Source organism: Phodopus roborovskii, unplaced genomic scaffold (genome assembly GCF_943737965.1).
Source record: "Phodopus roborovskii unplaced genomic scaffold, PHOROB, whole genome shotgun sequence".
Classification (NCBI taxonomy): domain Eukaryota; kingdom Metazoa; phylum Chordata; class Mammalia; order Rodentia; family Cricetidae; genus Phodopus; species Phodopus roborovskii.
This window is the reverse complement of record NW_026126571.1, coordinates 32,020,918-32,048,726: the sequence shown is the minus strand read 5'-3', so window position 1 is coordinate 32,048,726 and position 27,809 is coordinate 32,020,918. Positions and strand designations below refer to the sequence as shown.

Genomic DNA, 27,809 nt, shown 5'->3' with positions numbered 1-27,809 from the left:
AGAGGGTGTCAGATTTCCTGGAACTGGAGTTATGGATGGGTGTAAGCTACCAGGAGCATTCTGGGAGTTAAATTTAGGTCCTCTCAAGACCAAGTGCTCCCAACCACTGAGCCATCTCTCCAGAGCTCCCTCCCCCACTTGTTTGAAATAGCCTCACTTTGCAGCCCAGACTGGCTTAGAAAGTTCATTATGTAGCCTAGCTGGCCTTTAACTCAAAGTGATCCTTCTGCCTCAGCTTCACAAATGCTGGGATTAATAAATGTGAGTTACCATACTTGATACCCCCATCCCCATTTTAAAAATAACATAGAAATTATTTGAGAGTATATATTAATATCTAGATGGTCTTTTAATATTTTTTAAGCAATGTTACATTGTGGGATATTTTGTCAGTTACACCCAAATTAGAACTGTCTTACAGTTGTCAATGAAAAAAAGGCTATGTTTGTAAGCCTATTGCCTTGTTTTTAAATGGGCAACTTCCATAGACATCTACATAGTAGGAAAGGGTTGGATAAGGTGACAGATGGCGTCTACACAGGAGTCTTGGAAAAATGCAGGGTTGGTGTCAGCTCCACTGGCAGAGACCAGAGGAGGCTGGATGAGTCTTTGAGCCAAGACCCAAGGGGAGGTAGGAAGGTACCAGGTGGACAGGGTACAAGGGGAAGGTGGATATTGTTCACACTGGCTGTGGCATGGAGTTTAGTGCTCAGTTTGTCTACAGTGAGATGCAAATGGGACATGGGAAAAATACAATGAAGCCCATCCCACTCCCCCCCCCCCCCCAGATAATGGAGAATCCTTTGTTAGCCAGGGAGCAGTAGTGACCAGGTTTCTCAAGCAGAAGAGTCCCCTGGAGCAATGTAAGGGATGGAATGGGGCCTCTGTGGCAGTGAGACCTTTAGTGATGTACAAGAGTTGAGTGTTAAAAAAATCATCATAGACAGGTTGAAGATAATGGCTTAGCAGTTAAAAGCACTTGCTGCTCTTGTACAGGACCTAGTTTGATTTCCAGAACCAGTGTGGTGATTTACAGATGCCTGCAACTCCAGTTTCAGGGAGATCCAATACCCTCTTCTGACTTCTGAGGGAAGCTGCACACACATGGTGTACATGAACTTAAATAAACACACACATATAAAGAACTTAGTTATTTTCCGTTGGTTTTTCTTTTGTTTTGAGGGTCTCACTATGAAAAGCCCTGTCTGTAGTGAGATAGTGAGTAGTGAACCATCCCTTCTGTCTCATTATTCATGGAAAAAAATATGAAATAAGAGAAAAATAAAAAGTTTAATACGTCTTTATTCTTAATTATGTGTATATGTGTGGGCGTGTGTGATAATGAGTGCAGGTGTCCTCAGGGGCCAGGGTTATCAGATCCACTAGAGCTAGAATTACAAGAGGTGCACAGCACCTAACATAGGTGCTGGGAATTGAACTTGGGTCCTCTGAAAGAGCAGCAAGTGTTCTTAACTGCTAAGCCATCTCTTCAGCCCAAAAAATGTTTGTTTTCCTTAAAAAATTATGATCAAGACAAAAGAAGCCAAAACTGTGAGGTAAAATATCAACAGTGATGGCAAAAATGCTACTGGAGGCAGCAAGACCAGGACGCTAGAAGTATTGCTACCTCCCCAGACAAGGACGAGTGGGAGAACTCAATAGCTTGCATCCACTTTCTTGATATCCCATAGTTTTCTCCAAGACTATCCTATCTTCTTGAATACTATCTCAAAGTGAACTAAACCATATAAACTTTGTTTATAGTCTGTGGCCAAGTGTGAGTTATGGGGGTTGAGGAATGGCCTCCTGGAAGTGTTTAGAAGCAGCAGGAAAATGACCGAATGTCTAAGAATGGAATCCATCAAACAGTCTTGGTGCTGGTTAGATTTTATTTTAACAGGATGTTTTCTGTTCATTTGTTTTTTCAAAATATCAGTTATATCAATATTAGAAGTGTAAACAGGTACAAAATATACAGTACATAGAAACAATCTTCTGAACTAGTCTATTTCTAATAAAAGTACGCAGAAGGGAACTGAATGGGCGCCATAGCCTCTGCCCTTTTCAGGCAAGAGGACAAGTGTCTGCTTTAACAAAACGGGAATGGCTATGTGTGGTGAAGGCAGCACTGTTATGACAGAAACTTGGACCTAGCTCTAATTCCACTGCGCAGATAACCCAGGAAAGCCTGAGAAAGTCACTTACCCAGCTACCTGGCTTTCCAACACCTCAGAGTGCCTAGTGATTCGGAAGCCCACAGGGGTGGTGGTGGTGGTGGGGGGGGGGGCTGGCCAGCTTGAGCTGCCAAGGCAGTTCTGTGTCGATGATCCGATCCATTTGTGTGGAACAAATCTTTTAAGAGGGCAAAACCTCAAACCCTTTCCTCCCCTAAACTGATGTTCCACGAGAGCTGGGGCTCAACCGACACTGTTCCCAGTTCTTGGAACACACAGCACTCGTGGTGAGAGGCCATGTCACTTTTGAGCCCTTTATTTCTTCTCTCTTCCCAAAGTCATAGTAATGGAATGAGATGTGAGGTGGAGCCATTTTGAAAACGAGCATACTACACAATGGGCAGTCAACAGAAGCATCCGTGGGTGAGGAATATACCCCAAGATGGATGGCCCTGGCTCTCTGTGACTTCATGTTCCTCCAGATCTACCACTACTACAGTGTAAGTACCACCTTAGACAGCACCACAGATGGCTCACAACAGGGAAAAGTCAGGCCTGGGCGTTAGGGGTCTTCAGAAAGTAAGCGCTCTTCTAGCGAAGGAGTCCTTATTGTGGAGCAGAAGCTGTCAGTACAGGCCTCAGTGCCCTCATAACTCAGGGCCAGCAGCCTGGATAGAACAGAACTTACCTGCCATGGAACTGTGTGGCCCAAGGTCTGGCATGCCCTTGTCTACTCTTCCCACTGACTACCTTTCCAACCCTGCTAAGACAAGGTGGACACAACCCTGAAAGCCACAAGTACACCTCAGAACTTAAACAGGTGCTGCTACTGTTTTCCATCTTTTCCTCAAGAATTAAAGAGAAAAAAACAATAACGAATGGGTTTGTAATTAAATTACTTAAGATCCTACTAAGGTGTTCAGTCTCACAGTCGGAATCCCACACTCTTTAAGGTGGAGGCTGCATTGATAGTTCCTTCCAGTGATCAGTTCAGCAACATGGGAATTTGATTCTCTGCCAAGTCTCCCTTTTTGCTTCTGAGCTTTCAGGCCACCCTGATGTCTGCACACGGGGCTTTGTACACTTGTGGCCTGCAGGAGCCACAGGAGGGTTGTGGGTTCTCTCACAGGTCCCCATTACCATCAGTGGGTCCCAGGACACTTAGGCCACAAGTCCAGTCAGTCACGAGGTCTGTGGAGGCCATGGGTCCTTTGGCTGCCGGGCTCTTGAAGGGGTCGGGAGGAGCTGGCAGTGGGGGGAGCGGCTGCCCGTGAGTGGGTGCCTTGGCCACTGCCGGGTGGTTGCGCTGGTGCTTGCGGAGGTGGTCCTTGCGGATGAAGCTCTTGCCACACACTGTGCAGGTGAAGGGCCGCACGCCCGTGTGCGTTCGATAGTGGTCGATGAGCTTGGAGCGCTCTGTGAAGCGCTTCTCACACTCAGTGCAGGGGAAGGGCCGCTCCCCAGTGTGCAGCATGCGGTGGCGGATGAGATGTGCTGGACGTGTGAAGCAGCGGCCACACTCACCGCACCGCAGGGCGCTGCTGTCCCGTGCGCTGCCCCCACCTCCACCGCTGCCCCCACCACCACCACTTCCGCCTCCAGTAGTAGTGGCAGCTGCCCCCATGCCTGCCCCGTCCGCCAGTCCACAGCTGCGCTGGTGTGCACTCAGGCTCACCTGCAGCTGGAAGCTCTTTCCGCACGTGGCACAGGTGAAGGGCCGGCCTCCAGGCGGCGCTGCCGGGTGCTTCTTCTGTCCCGGCTTGTGACCAAAGCCTTTTGTCCGGCCAGGGTATTTGCAGGGGTCGTTGAAGGGTCTTGGGGCCTGGCTGGGGTCCAAGATGGTATCTCCACTATCAGGAGAGGAGAAAGGGAGCCCCTCGGGCACCGTCCTCGGGTTTAGGCCCACTGGAGGTTTACACCGGAAATTCCAGCCCCACCTGACGCCACCGAAGAGCCAATCCCCCGCTGGGGCCTCCTCCTGTGCTATGGCAGGACTGAGCTCACCAATGTCCCTCTCTGGCCGTGTGGTCTCCCGTAGGCCCAGCACAGGGTCCTGGCTGGGAAAGGAACTGCCTTGGTTTTCCCAGGCTCCTTCCTGGACAGGGCTGGGAAAGAATCTTGCAGCTTGGCTCGGTGCAAACAAAGTCCCATGAGCCTCCAGGTCGGTGGGATGCACAGGTGTGGCCACCACTTCCTCTTCCTGGACTTCTGTTTTGATAACAATTTTTACGTCTGCTGAGAAGAGAGAAGAACAGAGATCATTCTGAACATTTTTAAAGGACATAAATGGCCAGTGCCTTCACCTGGAGGCGCAGCAGTTGGTCAGCGCCATGGAGTACCACCGCTCAAATGAGCACCTTGTCTTGGTTGTAAGGCCCGGTGACATCCCCAGAGTATTCTGTTTCTTTGAATTTATTCTAAGAAAGAGACTCTGAGTGTGATGGCTGTGTACTAAAAATAAGGCATAAGCACAAGCTTGGCCTCCAACATCTGCGGCTCTGTACACCTGTCTGTCAGGCACATTTCCTAACCACAGCTCCTCTACGCATACCCAACCTCACAGGGCTACAAGATTAGCCTGGACACCACATCTAAAGGTACCTCAGCATGCCATCTGGTACACAGTAACTGCAGTTATCTGATGATCAAAATGCTATTGAATGAATAGAACTGTTTGACTTAAATACACTAAATTTCAACCCCAAGGCTTGTTATCAGGGACCTTGGATTCTTAGTGCCTTTGGGTGTAGCAATGGTAAAAGATGACAGTAATTTAAAGTAACAGATTAACTGGCCTTCAAACAAGATAATGAATACAAGAATGTCAGAGTTGTTCTTTCCAACTCTGGCTTCCGCTGTCTTTGGCAGTACCAATATCTAGGAAGTGGTTTTAGTTTAGTCTGTGTGCATCTGTGCCATGGGAGCCACAGGTTGCTTAGGGGAGAAGAGGAGGCCAGTCTTCCAAAGAAATCAGCTTATTTTACTGGCTAACTCCATATGAGAGGAACTGACATCTATAAAAAGCATGGGCATCCTCAAGAAACAGAGAGTTCTGAAGAAGAGAGCAGAAAGCACAGGGAGCTGTAAGATCAGACTCAGTGGCTCCCAGGCCAGGCATTCACTCTCCTCTCCTGCCACTCCTGTACCTTCTGTGGCTGCTGCTGTGTTGAGCTTCAGTGTCCCATCTGAGCATGCTGAAGAGGGGTGGTGGGGAGGGAGGTCTGCTTGCCAGGAAGTGGGTGGGATGGTGGTTGAAAAGTTGGAATGGACACCTGTAAGGAAGAGAAATTGCAGTCTGTGGGTTAGGGAAGGGCAAGGTCATGGGAGAACAGTGAGCATGAAGACTGAGGGAGAAGGGCAGGGCAGTGAAGCCCTTGAAAGGCCTGTTCTAAATGACCATGTGCCTTGGCCTCTCTGAAGCCAATGTCTTTTCCTTCCTTCTCTCCTTTCTCCAAGAGGCTAGGTCTCAAAGTAGGTTTGAACAACTGCTTGTCAGGCCAGATTTTTTTCTTCTTTTTAAAAAGAGGTATTTTATTTTATACAAATGGGTGTTTGCCTGCATGAATGTCTGTGCACCATATGCATGCCTCATACCCTCAGAGCCCAGAAGCGGGCATCAGATTCCCTTATGACAGTTGTTAGCTGCCACATGAGTGCTGGGAATTAAACCTGTGTCCTTGGAAGAGAAGTTAGTGCTCTTAACTACTGAGCCATCTTTGCAACCCCTAGGCTAGATCTAAGAGCTCACACTTTTAGGCACCTTCTCAACTTCTACCCCCATCCCAGACTCTGCTCCCCAGTCTCAATTACTTACCAGAAGTAGCATCTGTGGAGATGTCTCCTGCCCCAGAATCCAACTGGCTGAGGCCCCAGGGCTCTTCCCCAATATCTGGCTGTCCAGCTGCCCAGGCTTCCACACCTAGAGCTTGCTGCTCTTGCAGCTGGAGCTCCCCCTCCTGCTTGATCTGCATCAGGAGGTCAGGGGCAGGAACTGGGGCTCCGGAGCCTAGGAGAAGGAGAACATGTGAGTCCCCTAGGCCTGAGCTGGATGTATATGATCAAGGAGATCCTTAGGGTCAAGAGTAAAAGAAAAGCTATGGCAGTGGGTGCCTAGGTTGGTGAGAAGGAAGAACACACAGACATGTTTAGAGTTAGTGCTGACACAAGGGTAAATCTGAGCTGCCCTGGAGCCCTGCTGTCACTTGTATATAATACAGGATTACAGAATTGAACTCTCCTGTCTTAACCCCTCCTTTTCTTTCTTTCTTTCTTTCTTTCTTTCTTTTTTTTTTTTTTTTTTTTTTTTTTTTTTTGAGACAGGGTTTCTCTGTATAGCTTTGAACCAGACTGGCCTCAAATTTACAGAGATCTGCCGCCTCTGCCTCCTGAGCACTGGGATTAAAAGCATGCACACCGCCTGGTCTAACCCCTCCTTCCTTATGTATTCACATTAGCTTAAAAGAAAGTCCAGAGGTAAAAGAAAGCAATTCAATTAGGGGATGAAGTGAGGAGCTGGGGATTATATTCAGTTGGTGGAGTACCCACCTAGCCCAAGGAGTTATCAGTCCAATCCCCAGCATTGCATAAAACAGGTATGATGGCACATCCAGTTTTTTTTGAGACAGGTTTTCTCTGTGTAACTTTGAAGGTTGTTCTGGAACTCGCTCTGTAGCCCAGGCTGGCCTTGAACTCACAGAGAACCATCTGTCTTTGCCTCCTGAGTACTGGTATTAAAGGCATGAGCCACGAAAGCCTGGCTCTTTTAGTTTTTTAAGACAGGGTTTCTCTGTGTAGCCCTGGTTGTCCTAGAACTCACTCTAGACCAGGTTGTCCTCAATCAGAGACTACCCTCAAAGAAGAAAATGCAAGAGAATCAAGTAAGACTAACATCCAAGGGAACGTGGCAGAAGAGGATCCAGACAAAGGGTGACTAAACCCTTTTCTGATTTCTGAGGGCACCAGGCATATAAGCGGTGCACAGACATACATGCAGAAAGAACATCCATATACAAAAATAAAGTTAACAGAAAGCAAAATAGAAATCAATAATTCCATGGAGTTACATATACACATGTGCATGTCTTTGTACATAATTCAAAGTTTTAAGGGAGAACTGAAATGCAAATCAGAAGAGGCTAATGTTGCCAGATGCTAATGTTGACGAAAATATCAAAATGTATGGGCTGGAGCTATAGTGGAACATACAAGAAACTTTGTAGTTTTGCATGTTTATAGTAGAAAAGGCAGGATAAAGATTAATGGTCCATGCGAAGTATCACAAAAGAAACAATACCAACAACAAAATCCATTATTATTATTTTTGAGACAGGGTCTCTGTGTAGCTGCAGCTGTCCTGGAACTTATCCTGTAGATCAGGCTAGCCTAAAAAAAAAAAAAAAAAGCCTTTAAAGAGTGGAAGGAAGCTATACCTGTGCTCAGGCCTCTATTCCAGCTTCTTGGCAGGCAGTAGGAGGGGATGGTAAGCACATTATTTGAAGGTTTCCTGAGCAACATTCTGAAACCATGCCTCAAAATAAAAAGTGGGGAACAAACAAACATGGGGACATAGTGCAGAGGTAGAGAGTACTTGCCTAGCCTGTGTGAAGCCCCAGATTTAATCCCCAGTTTGAGACAGAAAGACTTGAGAGTGGATAAGGGAAAACAATGTGGAGAGCATAAGATTCATTTACTAAAAAGAATATCAAGCCAGTTCATCTCTAGTAAAAGTCCTAGGAGAAAAGGAGAATAAAAGAAAAAAAAAAAAAAATAAAAAAGTGGGCAGATGCAGCTGACGTTAAAATGGTACAAAGCATACTGCAAATGGTATTCTAAATGAACAAATCCCTAGAAAAATCACAACTCGTCAAAACCGACCAAAAAAGTAACATAATACCTAAATCTTACAACTAAAATACACTAAATCTGTTGTCTAAAGCTTCCAACAAAGAAAATTTGAGACCCATATGGCTTCAATGGTGTCTTCTGAATACTCAGAGTAGATCATTCCAACATGAAGCAGACTCTTGGAGCAAATGGAGACCACATAATGGCTTATATCTTTAATACTAAATGCAGGAGGCGGCAGTCTAGAAAAGGGAAATTATAGTCTCACTGACGAACAATCAGCATAATAAATCTATAATGTACAGAAATGATCATGATACACTAAGGTTGATTCCAGGACTACAAAGTTGGCTCAACTTTAGGAAATAATGTAACTTACTGTATTAGTACACTAAAGGAATAAACAAAAAACCCTTTCATCTCAATAGATGCCAAAGCTGCCAACAAATCCACTCTATAAAACTCTGTAGCCCCTCCTACTGGATGTTGGAAACCCCTAGCCACCCAAAACCGTAGAACTTTTCAGCAGCATTCTCAAAGTGGAAAGTTCAAAGTGGTCTCTTTAAAATCATGAATCATTAGAGTGCCCATTATTGTAGTGGCATTTTGTTTGTTTTAACAAATAAAGCTTGCTTGAAGATCAGAATGCAGAGCTAAGCCACTAGGGGCTAAGGAGTGGTGGCACACACTTTTAATCCCAGGACTTGGGAGACAGGCAGAGGGATCTGTGTTAGTTCAAAACCACCCTGGGCTATACAAGGTTGACTCTGTCTGAAAGATAAACAGAGCTCACACAAAGGGATCCCAGTACTTGGGATCCCAGCACTAGGGAGGTGGAGACAGGAGTGACATGGTTGGGTGGAGAAGGGGATACAAGACAGGAGCTCAGTGCAGTCTGAGGAAGGGTACAGCCTAGGCAGTCAGTCTAAGGATGAAGTCTGAGGAGGCAGTCTGAGAGCAGGCTCGCCCTTTTGGTCTAAGCATTGGTAGAGGTAAGAATTCTCTACTGTGCTGGCTGCTCTGCCTCTCTGATTTTCCAGCATTAACCACTATATCTGAGTCTGGATTTTTATTATTAACACATTATCATGTGTATATCACTAGGTGCCCATTTTCTACTGAAGCCATTACGATTTGAAAACAGAAAAAAATGTATCTTTATTAACTAATATGTGATTAATTTCTTAGGAAATCTGAAAATAATTAGACAATTATTTAAAAAGTTATTAGTGGCCCAGGGACTATGTATGCTGGTCTAGCTCCTGATCCTCACATCTCCTTCATAGTATGTTAGTTCACATTATCAGAGACTGGCTACATGACAGGCAAAGGACTGAAAACAGCACCTCCACAGAGCTCCTGCTGGATGGGAGGGGTTTCCTGCCCCTAGTATCCATAAATCAGCAATAAACAGAAACTGCCAGTTAAAAACAAAGTATCATTGAGCATAGCAATTAAAAAAATAAAATAAATCAGATTATACAAGAAACAGTAAAGAAAAAAGTATAAAACCTTTTGGGCATAAAATTATAAAATCTAACCTATTAAAATTATAAAATCTAATCTATTACAGATGGAATAAGGACTGGAGATCATCAAATATAACATGATTCTGAGAGTGAAAAGTGTCAAAACTTTGCAATTTCAAAACCCCATTTGTATTTTTCATGGTACTTGATTAGGCAGTGAAAGTTTCCTCATAACAGTAAAGGAAAAGAACAAAGTACCAAGGTCTCTGACTACCCAACAGAAAACCTAATCCTGCTGGGTTAATGACTTGAATATGTAAAGCAAATCTTGAAACATTCAGTAGGAAATACAAGACTTTATGATCTGAAAACTGGGAAACATTTCTTAATTGTTGGAGACACAAAAAGGCTCATGCATGCAGGGGGTTCAGTAGAGTGAGAAACATGTAGACCTTACAATACAGTATAGAGCATACTGCTTAGCAGAAGAGCATTGCCTATCATATACATGATTCTGAGTTCCAGCTGCAGCACACAGTCAACAAAACCACCCCACCCCAAGAGAGTATCAGTACACACACTAAGATTCATATTCATATATGTAAAGATATCTTCTTGCAAATGAGTAAGAAAAGCAACTAAAAAGAATGGCCCATAAACACAGCACACACATGCAATCAAGACCATTTCACCTCCACATGCCCAGAACTTTTCGAATGAGGCAGGAGAGGAGCCCCAGGTCCTGCTGGTAACCCTACTTCAGAGACACTTTGACATTACTGAGTCATTCCCAGGTCCATATTAAAGAAACCTCTACAAATGCCTAAGAATTTTCACAACAGCATGTACTTACAGCAAAACAATCAAACCAAATCAAAATCCACAACTAACCCCAAATACCTCAAAACTTAGAAAAAACGCAAATACTGCCCAGCAGTAAAAGAAATGCAATGTATTATTCATAAAAACTACGAAGTGAAAAACCATGGAAATGAACTACTATTTTTATATAAACACAGAGGTGTTAAGCACAGGTGTCAAATGAGAATAGCAAGCCCAAGAAGAAAGTCTGCACCATGGCACCATTCATAAAAAGTATAAAACCTGGTGAAACCAAACAATGGTTTTTGGTAATACACACAGGAAAATAACAATAAAGAAAGGCAGGGAATAATCTGTTCAGTTCCAAATTTCTGTTTGTTTATAAAAAGGGAAGGGCTGGGTCTTGGAAGGACATGGACTCTGGAGGGTCCTGGTGGTGCTCAATTCTCATGCAGCATGTTGGCTTACAAGTGTTGGCTTTATTCCAGATACTTCATCAATCTTGTTCCTGGGTATTTTTCTTACTATTATGTGTGATACAGAAAAACCACATAAAGAACAAAAGTGACCTGTTTGATAGTAACACTTGTTAGGAGATGGGGTAGAGTACTTGGTGACCACATTCATGCAAAGATCTACACTGGATTCCCATACAACTACCCAAAAACCATCCAAAACTTTTGGTTAGGTACAAGTAGAAGGAAATGTATGTGTGCATGGTGCCGAAGGCAGTGCCTAGGATCTTGCATATTAGGTAAAAGCTCTATCATTGAGTTTTATTCTCAACCTTTGTTTTTTGAGACAGAACCTCACAATGGAGCCTCAAATTTCTGATACTCCTGCCTCCTGTATGTCATGATTATAGGTGTAACTAAAACCACATTTTATTTAAAATTATAAATAAATCGCCAATTTAATAGGCTAGTCTAAAGTAATTTTTAAAGATTTATTTTTTATTATGTATATGGTATATGTCTTTGTGTGGGTATGTGCAAGTGAGTACTGGTGCCCTTAGACTCTAAGACTTAAAAGCTAGAAGCACTGCTCATCTGGAGCTGGAGTAACAGATGTCTGTAAGCTGCCTGACATGAGTGCTGGGATCAGAACTTGGGTCCTTCAGAAGAGCAGCAAGCGGTCTTAACTGTTGAGCCATCACTCTGGCTCCTTTTGAAGATTTTTTTTTTTTTTTTTTTGAGATAAGGTTCTCTGTGTAGTAGTCCTGGCTGTTCTAGAACTCACTCTATGGACTAAGCTGGCTTTGAACTCACAAAGATATGATGGGAGATGCCATTCTGTATATGTTTCTCATACTGGTTAATGAATAAAGCACTGTTTGCCAATAGGAAAGCAAGATAGGCGGGACTAGGAGACAAGGAGGAAAGAGGAAGTAGTAAGAAGAGTCAGGATGGAGAGCCTGGAGAGAACAGAACTGCCATTCCTCTGCACTCGGTAAGACCACGTGGAAATACATAGAAATGGGTTAATAATTAAGACAGAGCTAGCTGATAAGAAACTAGCACCTGGCCAATAGCATTGTATCAAATACAGAGTCTCTGTGCATTATTTGGGGCTGGCGCGGCAGCGGGACAAGACTTGGCGGCGGGAGGAAAAACCCTTACTTGTTACAAATGGCGCCCACGTGGCTAATAAGAACTTACACTTAAAATTTAACAAAAGCTTAAAAAGGGTTTTAGAAACAAAAGAACAGAGACAAGCAAGGTTTCTTGGTAACAGCATTTTTCTCGGTTGGACTCTGACTTTGCGAGAGACAAGCAGATTGAGCGGCTCCTTTAAGGGAAGATTCCTGACTCAGCATAAGTGGCAAAAAAAAACGCAAGGCTTTAAAAAAGCACTGCTAACAATTTATTGGTGTGTATCAGAGCTGGCAATGGCAGCGACCACATCTCCTAGCTGGCAGCATGCAGACCAAGGCAGTGAGCACCGCTTTCAGTGCTGGCGGTAAAATAGCCGCCGCCATCTTTTATAAACCATGGCAGAAACAACTATGACTTTCATTTTAGCAATGTTGTTGTTTACCAGATAAGACTCATGGCCAGAAAAAAATAAAGATTTATAATAAAGACAGATTCATATTAAGAAAAACCTCTAAAGGTTTACAGTGTGTTTTAAAAAATACGTAGGCTTGGGAGAGAATTAAAAAATGGTTTTAAAAAGACAGAGAACAGCTGGGTGTGTCGGCACACGCCTTCAATCCCAGCACTCCAGAGACAGAGGCAAACAGACCTCTGTGATTTGCAAATTAAACCTGGTATGCAGAGTGAATTCCAGGACAGAAAAAAGTTACACAATGAAACCCTGTCTCAAAAAATAAAAAGTAAAAGAAATAGAGTAATAATAAAGCCATGTAAAGATGAAAAGCTCAGAGAGAATCTGGTTACTGTATGGTATTATATTGTCTTTGTATCTTTTGACTGCTGAGGAAATAACAACTGTTAAAACAAATGCTGCTGGATTAATTCAATTTATATATTTTAAAAATGCTTTGACTCAGAAATTTAAGTCTAAGGACAAGTTACTGGGGAAAAGGATTTCTATTTTTGTTTCCACAGAAAATAAAAAGCTGTGGATTCCTTCCAGACTAATGTGGTTTGATCAAGCCAGGCCCCCTGAAACAGAGTCGCTGGTGATCCAACATTCAAAACAGCTTGGACAAAGCAGCCTTGCAGACTACAACCAGGATTTCTGCGTCTTCTTAGGATTCCCCCATGACAGCGCTCTTATCAGCAGGAAGTAGTTTGGAAAGAACGACGCCCAAATTCCCAAATATTGTCTATAAATGTTTGTTTTCATTTAAATGGACTTGGTTATAAATGGTTAATGATCACGACCAATATCCTTTTAAAGGTAAAAAGGGATTATGATATAGATATGAATACTTTGTTTTGAAATGGATTTTCATTTATTGATACAATTTAAGGTCAATTTTGTGATATGTATATTTATCTTGTTTATGTATTGTGTTTATATAGCTCATTTAAAAATGTAATGTATAATTTAGTACAGATTTTAGATAGTTACCTATAATAGTAAAAACTTATAACTAGGTGAGTTAGGTTTTCTAGATATATAGAGATGTATTTGAGATAGGAATTCTTCAAACCTTTCAAAGACCTACAGAATATGGCATTTAAAATGGTTTAGAGTTTTTCTTAACAGTGAGACATAAATGCTCCTGGCAACATCACCTACATCAGAAAGGAAGATGGCCATTAAAGAAAAACATCATGGAGTTTGCCTCCAATATGGCAAGACTAGCCATTTGGACAAGATACTGCTCTTGTCTGGACTGTTTGACTTTGTGCTGCATAAACTGGACATGCAGGACCCACAGAAAAGTGACTGCTGATTCAAGATGGACATTGCTACAGCGTTCCTGCTTCATGGAAGAGTCTGCCAGACAGTCTACAGGACACAGAGGAAAGTGACTGACAAACTGCCAATACAAGAAGACAGTTTAAAGTCTCCTGCTTTGCTGAAGAGTCTGCCAGACACACTATGGCCTATGAGCTGAAGATGGAAGATTACAAAAGAACTTCGGGTGACCAGGCAGTGAGTTGTCTCTGTCATTTCTAGAGTTTATATACTATCCTTCTGTGGTCTTTGAAGGAGTTGAAGACAGATAGTTATGGTTATAGTTTTCCTTAGTTAGGTTTAAAGATAAGTTACATATAGGACTTTAGATTCACAAATATAGGATAGATGAGAGAATAGTTTCTTTTAGTCTTGCTAAATGTTAATGGACTAAATATTGTTAACTGTGATTCTTACTTGATAACTGTTGTGTTATATATTTTGCTATGTTAAGGTTAAAACCCTTCTTTTTATTTAGACAGAAAAGAGGAGATGATGGGAGATGTCATTCTGTATATGTTTCTCATACTGGGTAATAATAAAGCACTGTTGGCCAATAGGAAAGGAAGATAGGAGAGACAAGGAGGAAATAGGAAATAGTAAGGAGGAGCCAAGATGGAGAGTCTGGAGAAAGCAGTATGCAGCCGGCTCCTGGTAAGAAGACCACGTGGAAATACATAGATTAACAGAAATGGGTTAATACTTAAGACAGAGCTAGCCGATAAGAAACTAGCACCTGGCCAATAGCATAATATCAAATACAGAGTCTCTGTGTGTTATTTGGGGCTGGCGTGGCGGCGGGCCAAGACCGGGCTGCGGGTGGAAAAACCGTACTCCTTACAAAGATATGCCTGCCTCTGCCTCCCAAGTGCTGGGATTAAAGGCGTGTGCCGCCGCCACCACCACCACCAGGCTAGATATTTTTTTTTGAGACAGGGTCTTACTATGAAGCCTTGGCTGGCCTCGAACTTGGTATGTAGACCAGGCTGGCCTTAAACTCAGAGATCTATCTGCCTCTGCCTCCCAAGTTCTGGGATGACAGGCATGCTTCACCATGCCTGGTCCTTTAGAAGATACTTTAAAGAGAATTCCTAGCTAGGTATGATGACACACACCTGTAATCCTGAGACTCAGTAGCAGGGCTTCCGATGTGAGGAAGCCAGGGAAATGAAAGTCTTTATCTTGGTAGCTATGCCTATGTTCAAAATGTCAGTTTGTGGCTGAACATCCTAAACTGCAGTGGGTTATTCCTACTATATTAAAACTGAGGGGAGGGGGACTCTCCCCATTGACACACATGGGAACTAACAAAGGGACTGTATTCTCCAGGGACTCAGGCTTCAAAATACCATTGGCATTGTGGTTTTGATCTCTTTAGTGGGGTTCTAAAAAACAAACAAAGAAAAAAAAAAAACAAAAAAACAAAAACCATAGGAAGATATACCCCAGAAGTGCTCCAGTGTACCATGATTTGGGAGGGAGAAAGAGGGGAGGTTACCTTATCACACAAATATGTTACTCACTTCTTAAATATTATAACAGTTCTTACAAAAATAACAAGTTCAAGATCTTTTTCAGCTACCCACTCTTGGGTCAGTGTGTTCCCAGTTCTACAAAGTGCACTACAGCTTTGCTTCACTATGCTAAGTAAATTATTGCTTAAATTGAGCCCTTCTGATGCATTCTATCCTTTAAAAAAAAAGAACCCAAGAAATCTCCTCCCAGGTAACAATCCCAGAGCAAGGCAGGATTTAAAGTGCAAGGCAAGTCTGGGCAATCAAGGGAAATGCCATCTCAAAGTGAAAATAAAGAAATAAATTTAAAAGGAGGCTTGTGGATAGCTCAGTGATAGAATGCTAGCTTGTCATGAACAAGGCCCTGAGTTTGCTCTTTAGTTCTGAAAACAAAACAAACTACCTGATAAAATCACAATGCATGAGGAAACTCTAGAAAAACCAGTAAGGGCATCTATTCTAAAACACCTTAGCCAAATTGTTAAAGTAGAAAAACAATATTGTTGTACAAGTCCTTGGGTTTTATCCCTAGCACTATTTTTGTAAAGGATTAAAAGAAAAGAGTGTCTGAACAGATGACTTACCATACCAAATGAGAACACCATTTTTTTTTTTAGCCTAATGAAGTTAAAGAATACCACACATAACCCTAATACAACTATATAAAACACAAAATTAAGTCTAAAAGAAAATACTATTTGTTAGAGAAACGACCACCAGGGCAAGACTGTAAAACCTATTCAACTACCTAAGTAACTGTCAATATAAGAATCTTCCTGCGGACAGAAAAGCTCAGAGTTGTTATGATGGAAGTTCTCTCTAGAAGTTAAATTATAAAGCAAGTGAATACAATTCATTCACATTCCCAAGAGGATTTTCTTGAGAACTTAGATTCCAAAATGAATACTGAAAAACCAAGATCCAAGAATAGCCAGGCAGTTCAAAGACCAGGCAGGGCAGGTTTGACCCATGAGGTGAGGCTCAGAGGAGCTGAAAAGTAGGGTACTGTATATGTGTGTGTGAGTGGCAGTGTCCATATGGCACAGCATATGTATAGAGGTCAGAGGGATTGAACTCAGATCACCAGGATTGGTAGCAAGTGCTTTTTGTGCAGTCTGTTAGCCATCCCTCCAACTTTCTCTGTAGTCACAGATGATTTTGAGTCTGATTTTCCTGCCTCCACTCCCAGTTGGTTAAAGGTGTGTGCCATTTTGCTGAAGTGGAAAGGTTTAAATTCTCCTTTGAAGCTTATAGAAATATCAATTCTAAATGGAACAAGGACTTAAAACTTAAAAAGCAAAACCTTAAAAAAATATTTAAAAGATACAATGTGGGCTGGTAAGATGGCTCAATGTGTAATGGTGCTGGTTGCTATGCTAAAGACCAGAGTGTGATCACCAGGACACACATGGTAATAGAGAACCTATCCTATGAGCTGTCCTCTGACCTCCACGTGTGCCATGGCAATGCAAGTGTACACACACCCACACCCCTAAATTTAAAGTGTTATTTAAAAATATTTAAAGGGGGGGGGGCTGGAGAGATGTGGTTAAAGGTACACACTGCTCTCCTTGATGATCAGAGTTCAATCCCCAGGACCCACATCAAGCAGCTTACAAATGCCTATAACCCCAGCTCCAGGGGATCTGACACCTCTGATGTGCATTCATGTGCACATACCCCCCCCATACATATAATTAACATAATAAAAATATTTTTAAAATATTTAAAGGGTCTGCAGAGAGGTCCCAGTTATTAAGAGCACTTGCTGCTGTTCTTGCAGAGGACCCAGGTTTAGTTCCCAGCATCCACATGGTGGCTCACAACAATTTCTAGTTCTAGGGGGAGTATGATGCCCTCTTCTGGCCTCAGTAGGTTACTGTACACACATGGTACTCCTACATAAATGCAGACAAGACACTCATAAAATAAAATAAAAATAAGTTAATCAATCTTTTAAAGAAAAAATTAAGACAATATCTTGCTCTGCTTCCTGTCTGACCTGAGGTGACCAGACTCTTTTTCCCTCTGTATGCTATGAAATTCTGTCAGAGAAACAGAAATCAAACTGAGATATAATTTCAGCCCTGATTATGAACAGTAGGAAAAGACATCAGAAACACATTTCATAATGCAAGGCTTCTGTTGATTCTAGAGGGAGCAGTGGTACTGGCCGAGGGAGGGGGCACCTTAAGTTTGCTCCAAACAAACATCCACATGTTGATGCAAAGATATGCTCAAGGATGCCACTGCCACCCTGCTTGTGGCAGTGAAAAAAGACATTACTAGAAAATGTACTGCAACAGTTTCTTTTTTTTTTTTTCTTACTTTGTTGTTGTTTTGTTTTGATAGGGTCTTATTATATAGCCCTGAGTGACCTGAAACTTGCTTAGGCATCTAGGTAGCCTTGAATTCATAGCCTCCAATGGCATACATTACTACATCTGGATTTTTCTTTTTATCTTGTTTGAGAGAATGTTTCATTATTGTATTCCTAGCTGGTCTCAAGAGTTTTTTTGCTTTTCAAATGCTAAGATTACAAGCACTTGTCAAACCCAGCTACATAGTTGTTTTTCCAATATCAAGCACCTGCTGAAAAGCCTACGGCAGGCGCACTAGGCCCTCCCTGCCTAACCCCAGGTCTGAGGCTATGGCAGGAAGGCCTGCACTAACCAGGACTGAGGCTATGGCAGGAAGGCCTGCACTAACCAGGACTGAGGCTATGGCCGGAAGGCCTGCACTAACCAGGACTGAGGCTATGGCAGAAAGGCCTGCACTAACCAGGACTGAGGCTATGGCGGGAAGGCCTGCACTAACCAGGACTGAGGCTATGGCGGGAAGGCCTGCACTAACCAGGACTCAGGCTATGGCGGGAAGGCCTGCACTAACCAGGACAGAGGCTATGGCGGGAAGGCCTGCACTAACCAGGACTGAGGCTATGGCGGGAAGGCCTGCACTAACCAGGACTGAGGCTATGGCGGGAAGGCCTGCACTAACCAGGACAGAGGCTATGGCGGGAGGCCTGCACTAACCAGGACAGAGGCTATGGCGGGAGGCCTGCACTAACCAGGACTGAGGCTATGGCAGAAAGGCCTGCACTAACCAGGACTGAGGCTATGGCAGAAAGGCCTGCACTAACCAGGACAGAGGCTATGGCGGGAGGCCTGCACTAACCAGGACTGAGGCTATGGCGGGAGGCCTGCACTAACCAGGACTGAGGCTATGGCGGGAGGCCTGCACTAACCAGAACTGAGGCTATGGCGGGAAGGCCTGCACTAACCAGGACTGAGGCTATGGCGGGAAGGCCTGCACTAATCAGGACTGAGGCTATGGCGGGAGGCCTGCACTAACCAGGACTGAGGCTATGGCGGGAGGCCTGCACTAACCAGGACTGAGGCTATGGCGGGAGGCCTGCACTAACCAGGACTGAGGCTATGGCGGGAGGCCTGCACTAAAATAGCAGGGCTGTCTCCCACAGCAACGACACCTAATGAGTTAGTACAGGTAAATGTGAAACAGAGTAACAATACAACGACATTTATGTTGGTTTTCCAAAAAACTTGGGCAATGAAGGGCAAGTAGTTACTGCATGAAAAATGGGACTGAGTCTACAAAGGCAGCTAACCATACCAGAGACACATCTTAAAGAAGCATACGCTCAAAACCACTTTCTGAATTCCTATTCTCTGTTATGAAATATTCATGATCAAAACATAACACTTTATCACTTGAGATTTATAAATGGGAGGGAGGACAGGCGTGTAACAAATAGATAAAAACAAAATACCTGTAACAGAGAGACTAGAATTATGGGTGGGAGAGCTACAATGTTAAGATAGGGTGACAGGGAAACTCCCATTCAAAGTCCTGCCTGTAGTGGCTCTGAAGAAGTACCAGCCAAAGACTCGGGACCAGCCGCCCTGAATAATGAGCAAATAGCTTAGAGGATGGTGGGATGAGAACAGAAAGACAGGAAAATGGTAAGTTTGCTGGGCTGCGGAGATTGGATGGACAGTTAGGGCATGCATTTTAAGGGGATCTTTGCTGGGTCCAAGCAGCCTGTAGGGACTAAGGGCAGGACTAATGAGACTGAAGTTTGGAAGGAGTCTAGATAAGTGAGTGGGAGGGTTAGGAAGAGAGAAGGTATGTTGTGAATAGAGGGCCAGAGAACTTGGGTTTTTTTTTTTTTTTGTTTTTTTTTTTTTTTTTTTTTTTAACAGCTGGATGGATGGAGAAGCCAGGGAGAATGGGTTTCAGAGGGAGATTACCAGCTTGCCTTGGATGTACTTGCCATGGATATCTATAGGCCACCCAAGTGGAAAGACAGCCTAGGTGTGTCCAGACATGACTTCAGGAAGCACTGCTATGGTTGGGTGTGTCTCTGGAATCTCTGTGTTGGAAACTTAATCCCTTGATCATTGTTAATGTATTAGAAATGGAGCCTTTGTAGGCAAGCAGGATTAGATAAGGTCACAAGGATGTGACCCCCCATAATAGCCTGAGTGGCTTTGTAATAAGTGAGATTTGCAGTTTCATAATGGGATGTCCTTTGTTGCCTTCACCAACAAGAGCCTTACCAGGTATGGCCCCTTGACCTTTACTCTATAGCCTCCCAGCTAGGACTGTGGAGAATCTATAACGACACAGTCTATGGTATTCAGTAGTAACAGAAAATGGATTATGACAGCAAGTCACGGTGGTAAACTCTCTAGACACAATGAGGAAGGCAGACCTTTTGGCACTATCAATTCACTGGAGACTGATACAGGCAAGCTTAGTGGAAGAGGCACCAGATAAAAGGGATGGCCTGGAGACGTATATGCTCCCTCTGGGACCGGGATGGAGAAGTGGGGGCAGTCTTGAGAGGGGAGTGGGGTCAAGGGAGGAAATGTCTGTTGCCCTTGACAAGGTGGCATAGGGCAGTCTTGGGCCAGGCAGAAGAGATGCCCTTGTACTACAGAATGGCTGGGTAGCAGAGCTACAGGACAGAATAGGCAGGGCACAAGAAGTTGGGGGGCAATGAGAATGGTGTTTTTTTCCTTAAATATACATATACATACATACATACATACATATATACACACATGTATATATATATATTCTCTTATGTGTGTGAATGTTCAGTCCATATGTATATACATGCTCCACATGTGTGTTTGATGCAGAAGGCACATACATATATGCCTGTTGCCAGAGGCATCAGATCTCTTAGAACTGGAGTTACACAGATGGCTAAGAAATACCATGTGGGTACTGGGAAAAGAACATGGGTCCTTTATAAGAGCAACAACTGCTCTTAACCACTAATCCAACTGCCTCCTCCCCAGTAGGTTTTTAAAAGTAAAAATGAAATTCTTGGTTTATGAGTGCTATATAACCAGGACTAGGTTTGGTATGTGAGCCATAATTTTCCAGCCTCTGAGCTAATGAGGCAACTGAGATGATACTGGTGACTACTGGCTGATAAAAAGCTCCCATTAAATGCTGGTCAGGAATACCACATGGGATGGACCTGGCTGTAGGGTTATAGGTTTGCTACTAGCAGCTCTGTGGGCTCAGGTGCAGAGCAGGCAGATGATTTCTCTCGAATTATGGTTTTGCCAAGCAGATAGTGAATACAGGGAAAGTGAGACAGTGTCTAAAGGGGAAAACTAATGATGGCCACAGGGAAAGGAGAATGAGGAGAGTGTGTGAAGGCTTTGAAGGCCCTATAGACTGGGGATTTGTTGGACTTTAAGTTCTAAAGACAGGAAGAACCAGCAGCAGAAAGTGGCTGTGGAATACCCATGAGGAATGGGGACAGGGGAAGGAATGAGGAAACCATCGACAGTGCCAGATGGAGAAGGGGGTATACAGAGGTAAAAGAATGACAAGGTGCATATAGATCTAAAGGAGGCCTTAGCTCAAGACAGGGTTTCCAGAGAGGAGAGAGAGGCTAGCAAGGGTCAATGATGAGCAGCAAGGACACTGGCCTCTTGAAAGCCCAATGTCAAAGGGACATGGGGAAGAGGAAAAAGGAGCTGCAGGGCAGCAACACTTGCAAAGAGCCAGGGCTCAGCCTGAGCAAGATGGATGGGAACACATCAGCCCTAGGAGTACTTGGTAGGCATGGTGAGTCCTGAAAAGCACCAGGGAGACATTAGGGGGGTGAAGAGAAGAGATGAGGTCTGGCAAAGGCATAGGCCAACTCAATCAAGAGTTGGAGGAGGGCAGGGACCCCAGATGCCAGGACTGAGGAAGAAAGAAAGGCAACATTTGATTCCTGCTGACATGTTCCAATGGACAGCGCAAAGTCAAGGCCAGCAACTGGCCATTTCTTGAACTCTACAGGTTCTCACATGTTACAGACATTAAGAAATAAAATCAGATACCAGGAACCTCTCACTTTTGGCTTTGGAAGTCAAGGTTACATGTGTCCCCCCACTTCTTCCAGGCAGAGGATTCAGTAGGCACCTTTCCACCATCCAGCTGACACACTGTCCTTGGTACCGGCAAGACTTAAAATACATCCGCTGAACTAAGTTATTAGTGCATCAGTGAAAACTCACCATGTGCTCAGCTCTAGAGCTTATCTGAGATGAAGCTTAACTTTCATGAAGTAAACACATAAAACACAATCAATCAACTATATAGAATTAAACCACACGAAGATCTTAGTTACACAGTATCAAGAAGGACACAGATCCATGGTGGCAGGACAGGCAAGGAACAGACAAAGGAGGAGGCAGAGGCTCATCAGAGACAATGTCTCTCATCAAATGACCCAGCAAGGTCTTCAGTGCAGGAACCTAGCATCCCCATCCTTTCTAAACTTGAAGAGGTGCTGACTAGCTCCAGGGAAATGTGAGACACTATGTTTAGTATCCAATTCACTTGAAGTAAACATCTGATTCTAATCACACTGGACCATACAGCTTGCCAATGGGTTCTGAAACTCTTAGTATGCTTGTTTAAACTGGATAAATCCTTGCACAGCTCTCAGTAGCTAGTGCTCTTCACTCCCACTCCTCTCATTCCCTGCTTTTGGCAGTGATTTCCAGGATGGAAATCACTAGTTTCTACAACATGGATGAGTAACTCAGTTATGACTCAGCCATGGAAGATTTAATTTGAAACTTTCTGTGTCTTTTTAAAGAAGAGTAACACCACCCCTAGACCTTTGCTTTTCTATGTTCATTTGGCCACCTGGTGTGTCCCTGACCTTTCCCCAACCTTTCACCTGGACTTGGGTCCACAGGAACCTCTGGGACTTTGGGGCCGGTGCGACGCCAAGGGCATGGCTCCTTGCCTTGTTCAGTCTGGGAGAGGACCTCAGGTTTGGAGATGGCATAGTCTGAGGAAAGACAGGAGGTTAATTTTTGCCATGTTTTCATCAGAGCTGGAGACAGGCAGCTGAAAAATTGTTAGCAGCCTAGAATCTAAGTCTTGACTGGTACAACACAGCAGTTCTCATGGTAGGCATTCTGCTGCAAAGTCTAGGGACAATCTGGGGTAGAATCTAGGGGGTGGGAGAGGTGTTATTTCATACTCAGCTGTGCATATAAAAGACCCCACCCCCACAGTCATCTGTCCACAGGGCTAGCAGTGCTAGGATACAGGGCCACATTAAGTAGCAGCGTGTCTGCAAAGTAAAAACAAACAAACAAACAAAAACAAACAAACAAACAAAAAAAACATAAGGTGAGTGTACTCACTCACAATCCCACCAAACACTCCTAACTAGAAAGTAAGGCCAAGAAGAGGGGTCTGGGCCTTTCAGGACAGTAGCCCCTGGGGCTGGGGCTGGGGCAGCAGGGCTTTGGGACACAGAAAGAATACCTGTTTTGAGAGGCAAGGTCTACTTATTCTCCACAGATCCTGTGATGGGACACATAAAAGCTACCCAATTGACGGTAAAAGAACAATTCCTTCGCTAAAGGAGAGTTGATTAAAAACACACTGGAGAGATATGGCACCAGTCTCGAAAAAAATCAAGATGCCAGTATTCTGGGTCTGGCGAGGACAGAGGTTAGCACTGTCCTTCATCTGCTATTCTACCAAACAGAAGTAAGTATCAGATACTTCACCTCACAATATGAGAAGAGAAGGATGGCTAGGTGAAGGAGGAGGAGTTTCTTTACTCATAGTATCTAGGGATGTACACATAACTGACATGAAAACAACTCTATCACAAAGAGGGGTCTGGGAACTCTAAAACCCCACCTTACAGAGGAGTGTGTCAAGCCTTACCCAGGGAGACCAGTGTCTCATAGTTGCCCCTCATTACGTGCTTGTAGAGTTCCTTCTGCCAGTCCTCCAGTTTGCCCCACTCCTGCTCAGAAAAATACATGGCCACATCATCAAGGGTCAAAGGAATCTGAAACCAGTGTCACACTCACTCACCCACATGCTTGCAGGCATGGACCCTAGAGCTCCCCATCCCAAGGGCCCCAAAAGTTACCTTGGGGACCTCGCCCTTGCTGCCTGGGGGCAGCCGCAGAATCCAGAAGTTCCTGTTACGCAGCAGATTCTCCACATTCTCCAGCCTCCGCTGCAGCAGCCCGTACTCCTGCAGGAGAGTCCCCAGCACGGCCCACTTGCCCTCCAGCTGGTTGCTGAACTCCACAGCTGTCTTTTCACAGTCAGCCAGCTTTTTCTCTGCCATCCCAGTTCGACCTTCTAGAGAGAGCAGTCGAGCAGCCTGTGATTCGATCTTTCTCTCCATGGCCTGAATTGTAGCTGCCATTGTCCATGGAGAAATCTTTGAGAAAGAAGAAAAACCAACATTGTCCTTTGCACTGTTGCACTGAGCCTTCTCTCCTAGGCCATGAGGGGAACCAAGCTGGGAGTGGGAGCTCATGTATGTGGCAAGTAGGGACATCCTATATCATGCACCAGATCTTTGCATAGTGACAGCTTCTGTGGAGATAAAGATCTGGCCTGAGGCTGGCAGGTGCCTTGCTCAGGACCTCACAGCACACTGTCAGATTCCTACCTTGGTGTTTTCCACCCTCTTCAGTTTTCTCCTGTGTATGCCTATATTGAACATCTCTTCTGGAAGACACTGTGTCTTTTCACAGCACAGTGCTAACTAAACAAATGGTACACACACAGTGTGATTTTGCAAAATAAACAGTGACTTAGCATTGCTGGGGTGTTTTAGTGAAGAAATGATAAACTGCAGATTTACTAGGGCCCAGACTGCACTCCTGTCACAATCACACAGGAACTGCCTGATGATGACCCAGCAAAAACTCCAGCTGCTTCAACAGAGAGGCACAAACAAGGGGGTTGCTTAAGTGCATCTCATGCCCCCTCTTAACAGATAAATGGCCAATTCCCTTTCCTCTAGGACGATCTGATTTGGCCCCTTCCTAATTGTCCTCCCCTGTGAGCTAAAATTACCATTATTGCCAATTTTAACCAATCAAAGTTATCTTGTTTTTGTGATAAAGTCTCACATGAACCAGGGTCTCCTACAACTGGCTAGGTAGCATAGGATGGCCTTGAACCCTTGATCCTCCATGCCTTCATCACTCTAAGTCCTGAAGTGAAAAGTGTGTTACTATGCCTGGAATTACACCACCTGAACTCCCTGCAAGGTACAAATCAGGCACAGATATGAGCTGTCCTGAGATCTGCAATATACTCTAATCTGATGAGGAAGGTACAGTCATACTTTTACATGTGCAAACAATCACAAGCCTGATATGTTCCTGTCATTGGGAATGGAAGAAGCTTAAGTGATTTCCCAATGGGGATAAAGAGCTCATTTTGGGTGGGAGTGGGAAGAATTCCTCCATGTACACAGGACCAAATTAGAGATCCCCAAATGGGTGCCACTTCTGGTCAGTGTCTGAAGACAGAAGTTCCTTACATTTTAGAAGAATATGGGGAAAAAAAGAAGGTAGATGACTACTTGTAAAGTAAAAGTGATTTCCAGGAACTAGTGTGGACTCATTTGAGTTGCTGGTTATCAGAATGTGAGATGACACATCAGAAAATGCCTCTGACCAGAGGCAGAAAAGCTCAAGAGTTTCTCAGGCTGTATAAAAGGTGGGTTACTAGGTCTGACTGAGGACTTTTCAGTGGGTCTCAGAAGATGGGTTCTGATGGGCAGAACTGTTCCAAAGGAAAAACTGTTGTGGGAGGGTAGTTCTGGCCTCTTCTTCCTCTTTAGGGCCAGCTCTGTTTATTTCAGCAGTATCCTTGTACTTTGCCACCATTCCCTCTGCTACAATCTGTGTGTTACACAAAAGGGCATCTGCACTAACATCTATCTCAGTGATGTTATTCTTGTTTAACACCTGAACAATGAGTAGGGTTTTTTGTTTTTTGTTTTTTTTTTTTTTTTTTGCTTGTTTGAACTATTTTTATGGTGCCTATGACCTTTGAACCGTGTAGTGGCTGTGCTCTGCTGTAGTCTAGTACTTTGCTAACTCAAAGGGAACGTGGAATAGCCAACTGTGAAACAGGTAGTGAAGCAAAAAACTCTGAGCTCAAGAGCATGGTCTAAGAGGATGCCAAATCCCTCCACTGTTCCCCACCCACATGAAGTGCAGACCTTCCAGCCCCTTCCAACTCTGCAGCCTCATAACCAAAACCATCTCTCCAGGCTTGTAGACCCGTCTTGTACTGTCCTGTCTCCGTGTCTTGCCTCTCTTTGCCCAAGTCCTATGAAACATTACTTAATTCAATTCACTGAAGCACAGAATACCTGGCCAGGCAGGAGAAACACGGTCTGTTAAGAACCTGCATTCGAATTTCTGTTTCCACCAGGTCGCTATACAACCTTTCAGTTCGACCATATGGCTACTCGTGTACCTGTCTGCTTTCCTTATCACAGTCAATGAATTGTGAGCACTGTCTTCCCACACTTTCTCGCCAAGATCTCGGCAAGTTAACTTCACTAGGCCGCCAGCTTTTCTTTCCTACCAAATAATAACTATTCTACCAAATAGTAACTACCCCACAGGTTTGCAGTGCGGGCAAAATCATGCCTAAACCGGGCTGAGTACAGCGCCAGCCTGGCTGGACAAATGGGAGCAGCCCTCGCGCGCCGCCTGAGGAGGGCTGGGCACTTAGTGGGTGCTCAGTGTCTGCAGGACCGACGACAGATACCTCCCAGGTGCCACCAGGCCGCTGGGGGGAGCTGGGGGAGGGAAGCACCAGCCCTGGCGCTGAGGAAGGAGCCCGGCCCGGGGACGCGCAGACCGGGAACTTGGCGCGGGTCGGCCTCCGGAGCGCGGACGGCGGTTCCCGGCGCCCGGCTCCACCCGGTCCGGTAGGCCCCGGAGGACCTCGCGGCCGCTTGCCGCAGCCCCAGGACCCGCAGGCCCGGTCTGGCCCGGAAGCCCTCCTGGGCCCTGCGGCCGTGCTGGGCCCCGGCCTTCCGGGGCCCGAGGCCGCACGGGCCAAGCGCGCGGGCCGCCCTTACCGGAGCCGCGGCCGCCTCGGCCATGGCCCTGCGCTGTCCTGCCCGGCGCGGAGGAAGTCGACGCCGCGGCGCGCGGCCCCACGCAGGCCCGGCCGCCGGGTCCTCTCCGCCGGCAGCGCCGCTGCCTTCCCCGCCGCGCTCCTCGCAGGCCGGCCTCCCGCCGCTCCGCCCGCAGTCGCACAGCCACCGTCAGCGCCCGGCCACTCCACACTGCATCCTGGGAGCCGGCGCCGCGGCCAGGCCGACGAAGGCCCGTGAGGCTTCCTGGAGGCAGCGCGGCGGCACAGCTCCACCTGCAGCTCGAGCGGCGAACGGCAGCGCCGGCACCCGCCCGCCGCCGCGCCCGGCCCCGCCCTTCTCACGAGGCCCCGCCCCAGCCGAACTCCAGACCACGCCCCCGAGCGTCGCTCCGCCCCTCGCAGTCCTGTGGCGCTAGCGGTGGAACCCGAGGGACTGTGCACCAGAAATGTCAACTCAGCAGTGGCAACCTGTTTTGGCTGTATAAAACTTGGGCTCATGGCTTCGGTGGGCAATGTGCACTTCTGGCTCGGTCATTTCTGCAACTGGCCAGCAATAGCACGCCTATCTTTGCCTTGAAATGGAATTAATACTTCCAACAACAAAAGATAGCTTGATAAGTCACAGTAGGCATTGTATAGGATTTTCTATAATATATAGTATAACAAACATTTAAATGACATGAAAATATGGAATTTTCTATAATGTATGTATTACAATAAACATTTTTAATGACGTATAAAATGGAATAAAATGCTATCGTTTAAAATGTTTTGAATGGAGCTGGAGGGACATCCCAGCCACTCACAGCACTTGCTGTTTTTGCAGAGGGCAGGGGTTTGGTTCCCAGGACCCATATGACAACTCATAACTGTCTGTAAGTAAGCCCAGTTTCCGACCCCCCTCCTGTGATGTACCTGGACACCACGTACACACCAAATGATACTGATTATATGAATAAATATAATATATAATCAGTATATATATATACATATGAAATATATGTATGCATACACACACATGCACACACACATATAGAGAGAGTAGTGTGGGACAATTTCATTTTGGTGTTAAAATGTGCATATAATAGGATGTGTGTTATGTGTATTATCTTCATCTAATGTTCATATAAAATTTTATGTCTAACAAAGTTTAGGCAGGTTTGGAAGCATATACATTA

The 27,809-nt window shown here is 44.9% G+C and overlaps 1 protein-coding gene across 3 annotated transcripts; it reads right to left on the bottom strand.

Annotated features, from left to right (window-relative positions):
* Nucleotides 1–1,871: 1,871 nt before the first annotated feature.
* On the bottom strand, nt 1,872–26,936 carry Znf746 (zinc finger protein 746). Of its 3 annotated transcripts, none has more exons than XM_051202792.1 (7): nt 26,612–26,935; nt 23,636–23,935; nt 23,425–23,506; nt 22,415–22,528; nt 5,989–6,180; nt 5,321–5,446; nt 1,872–4,406 (listed from the first exon to the last, which is right to left on the bottom strand). In XM_051202792.1, exons 1-7 carry the CDS (start codon nt 26,633–26,635, stop codon nt 3,298–3,300), a joined length of 1,947 nt encoding a protein of 648 aa, XP_051058749.1. In that variant the 5' UTR covers nt 26,636–26,935; the 3' UTR covers nt 1,872–3,297. The 3 variants fall into 3 exon arrangements, with proteins under 3 accessions (XP_051058749.1, XP_051058748.1, XP_051058750.1); XM_051202791.1 differs by having other exon boundaries at nt 1,872–4,409; nt 26,612–26,934; XM_051202793.1 differs by lacking the exon at nt 5,321–5,446 and having other exon boundaries at nt 26,612–26,936.
* Nucleotides 26,937–27,809: the final 873 nt, after the last annotated feature.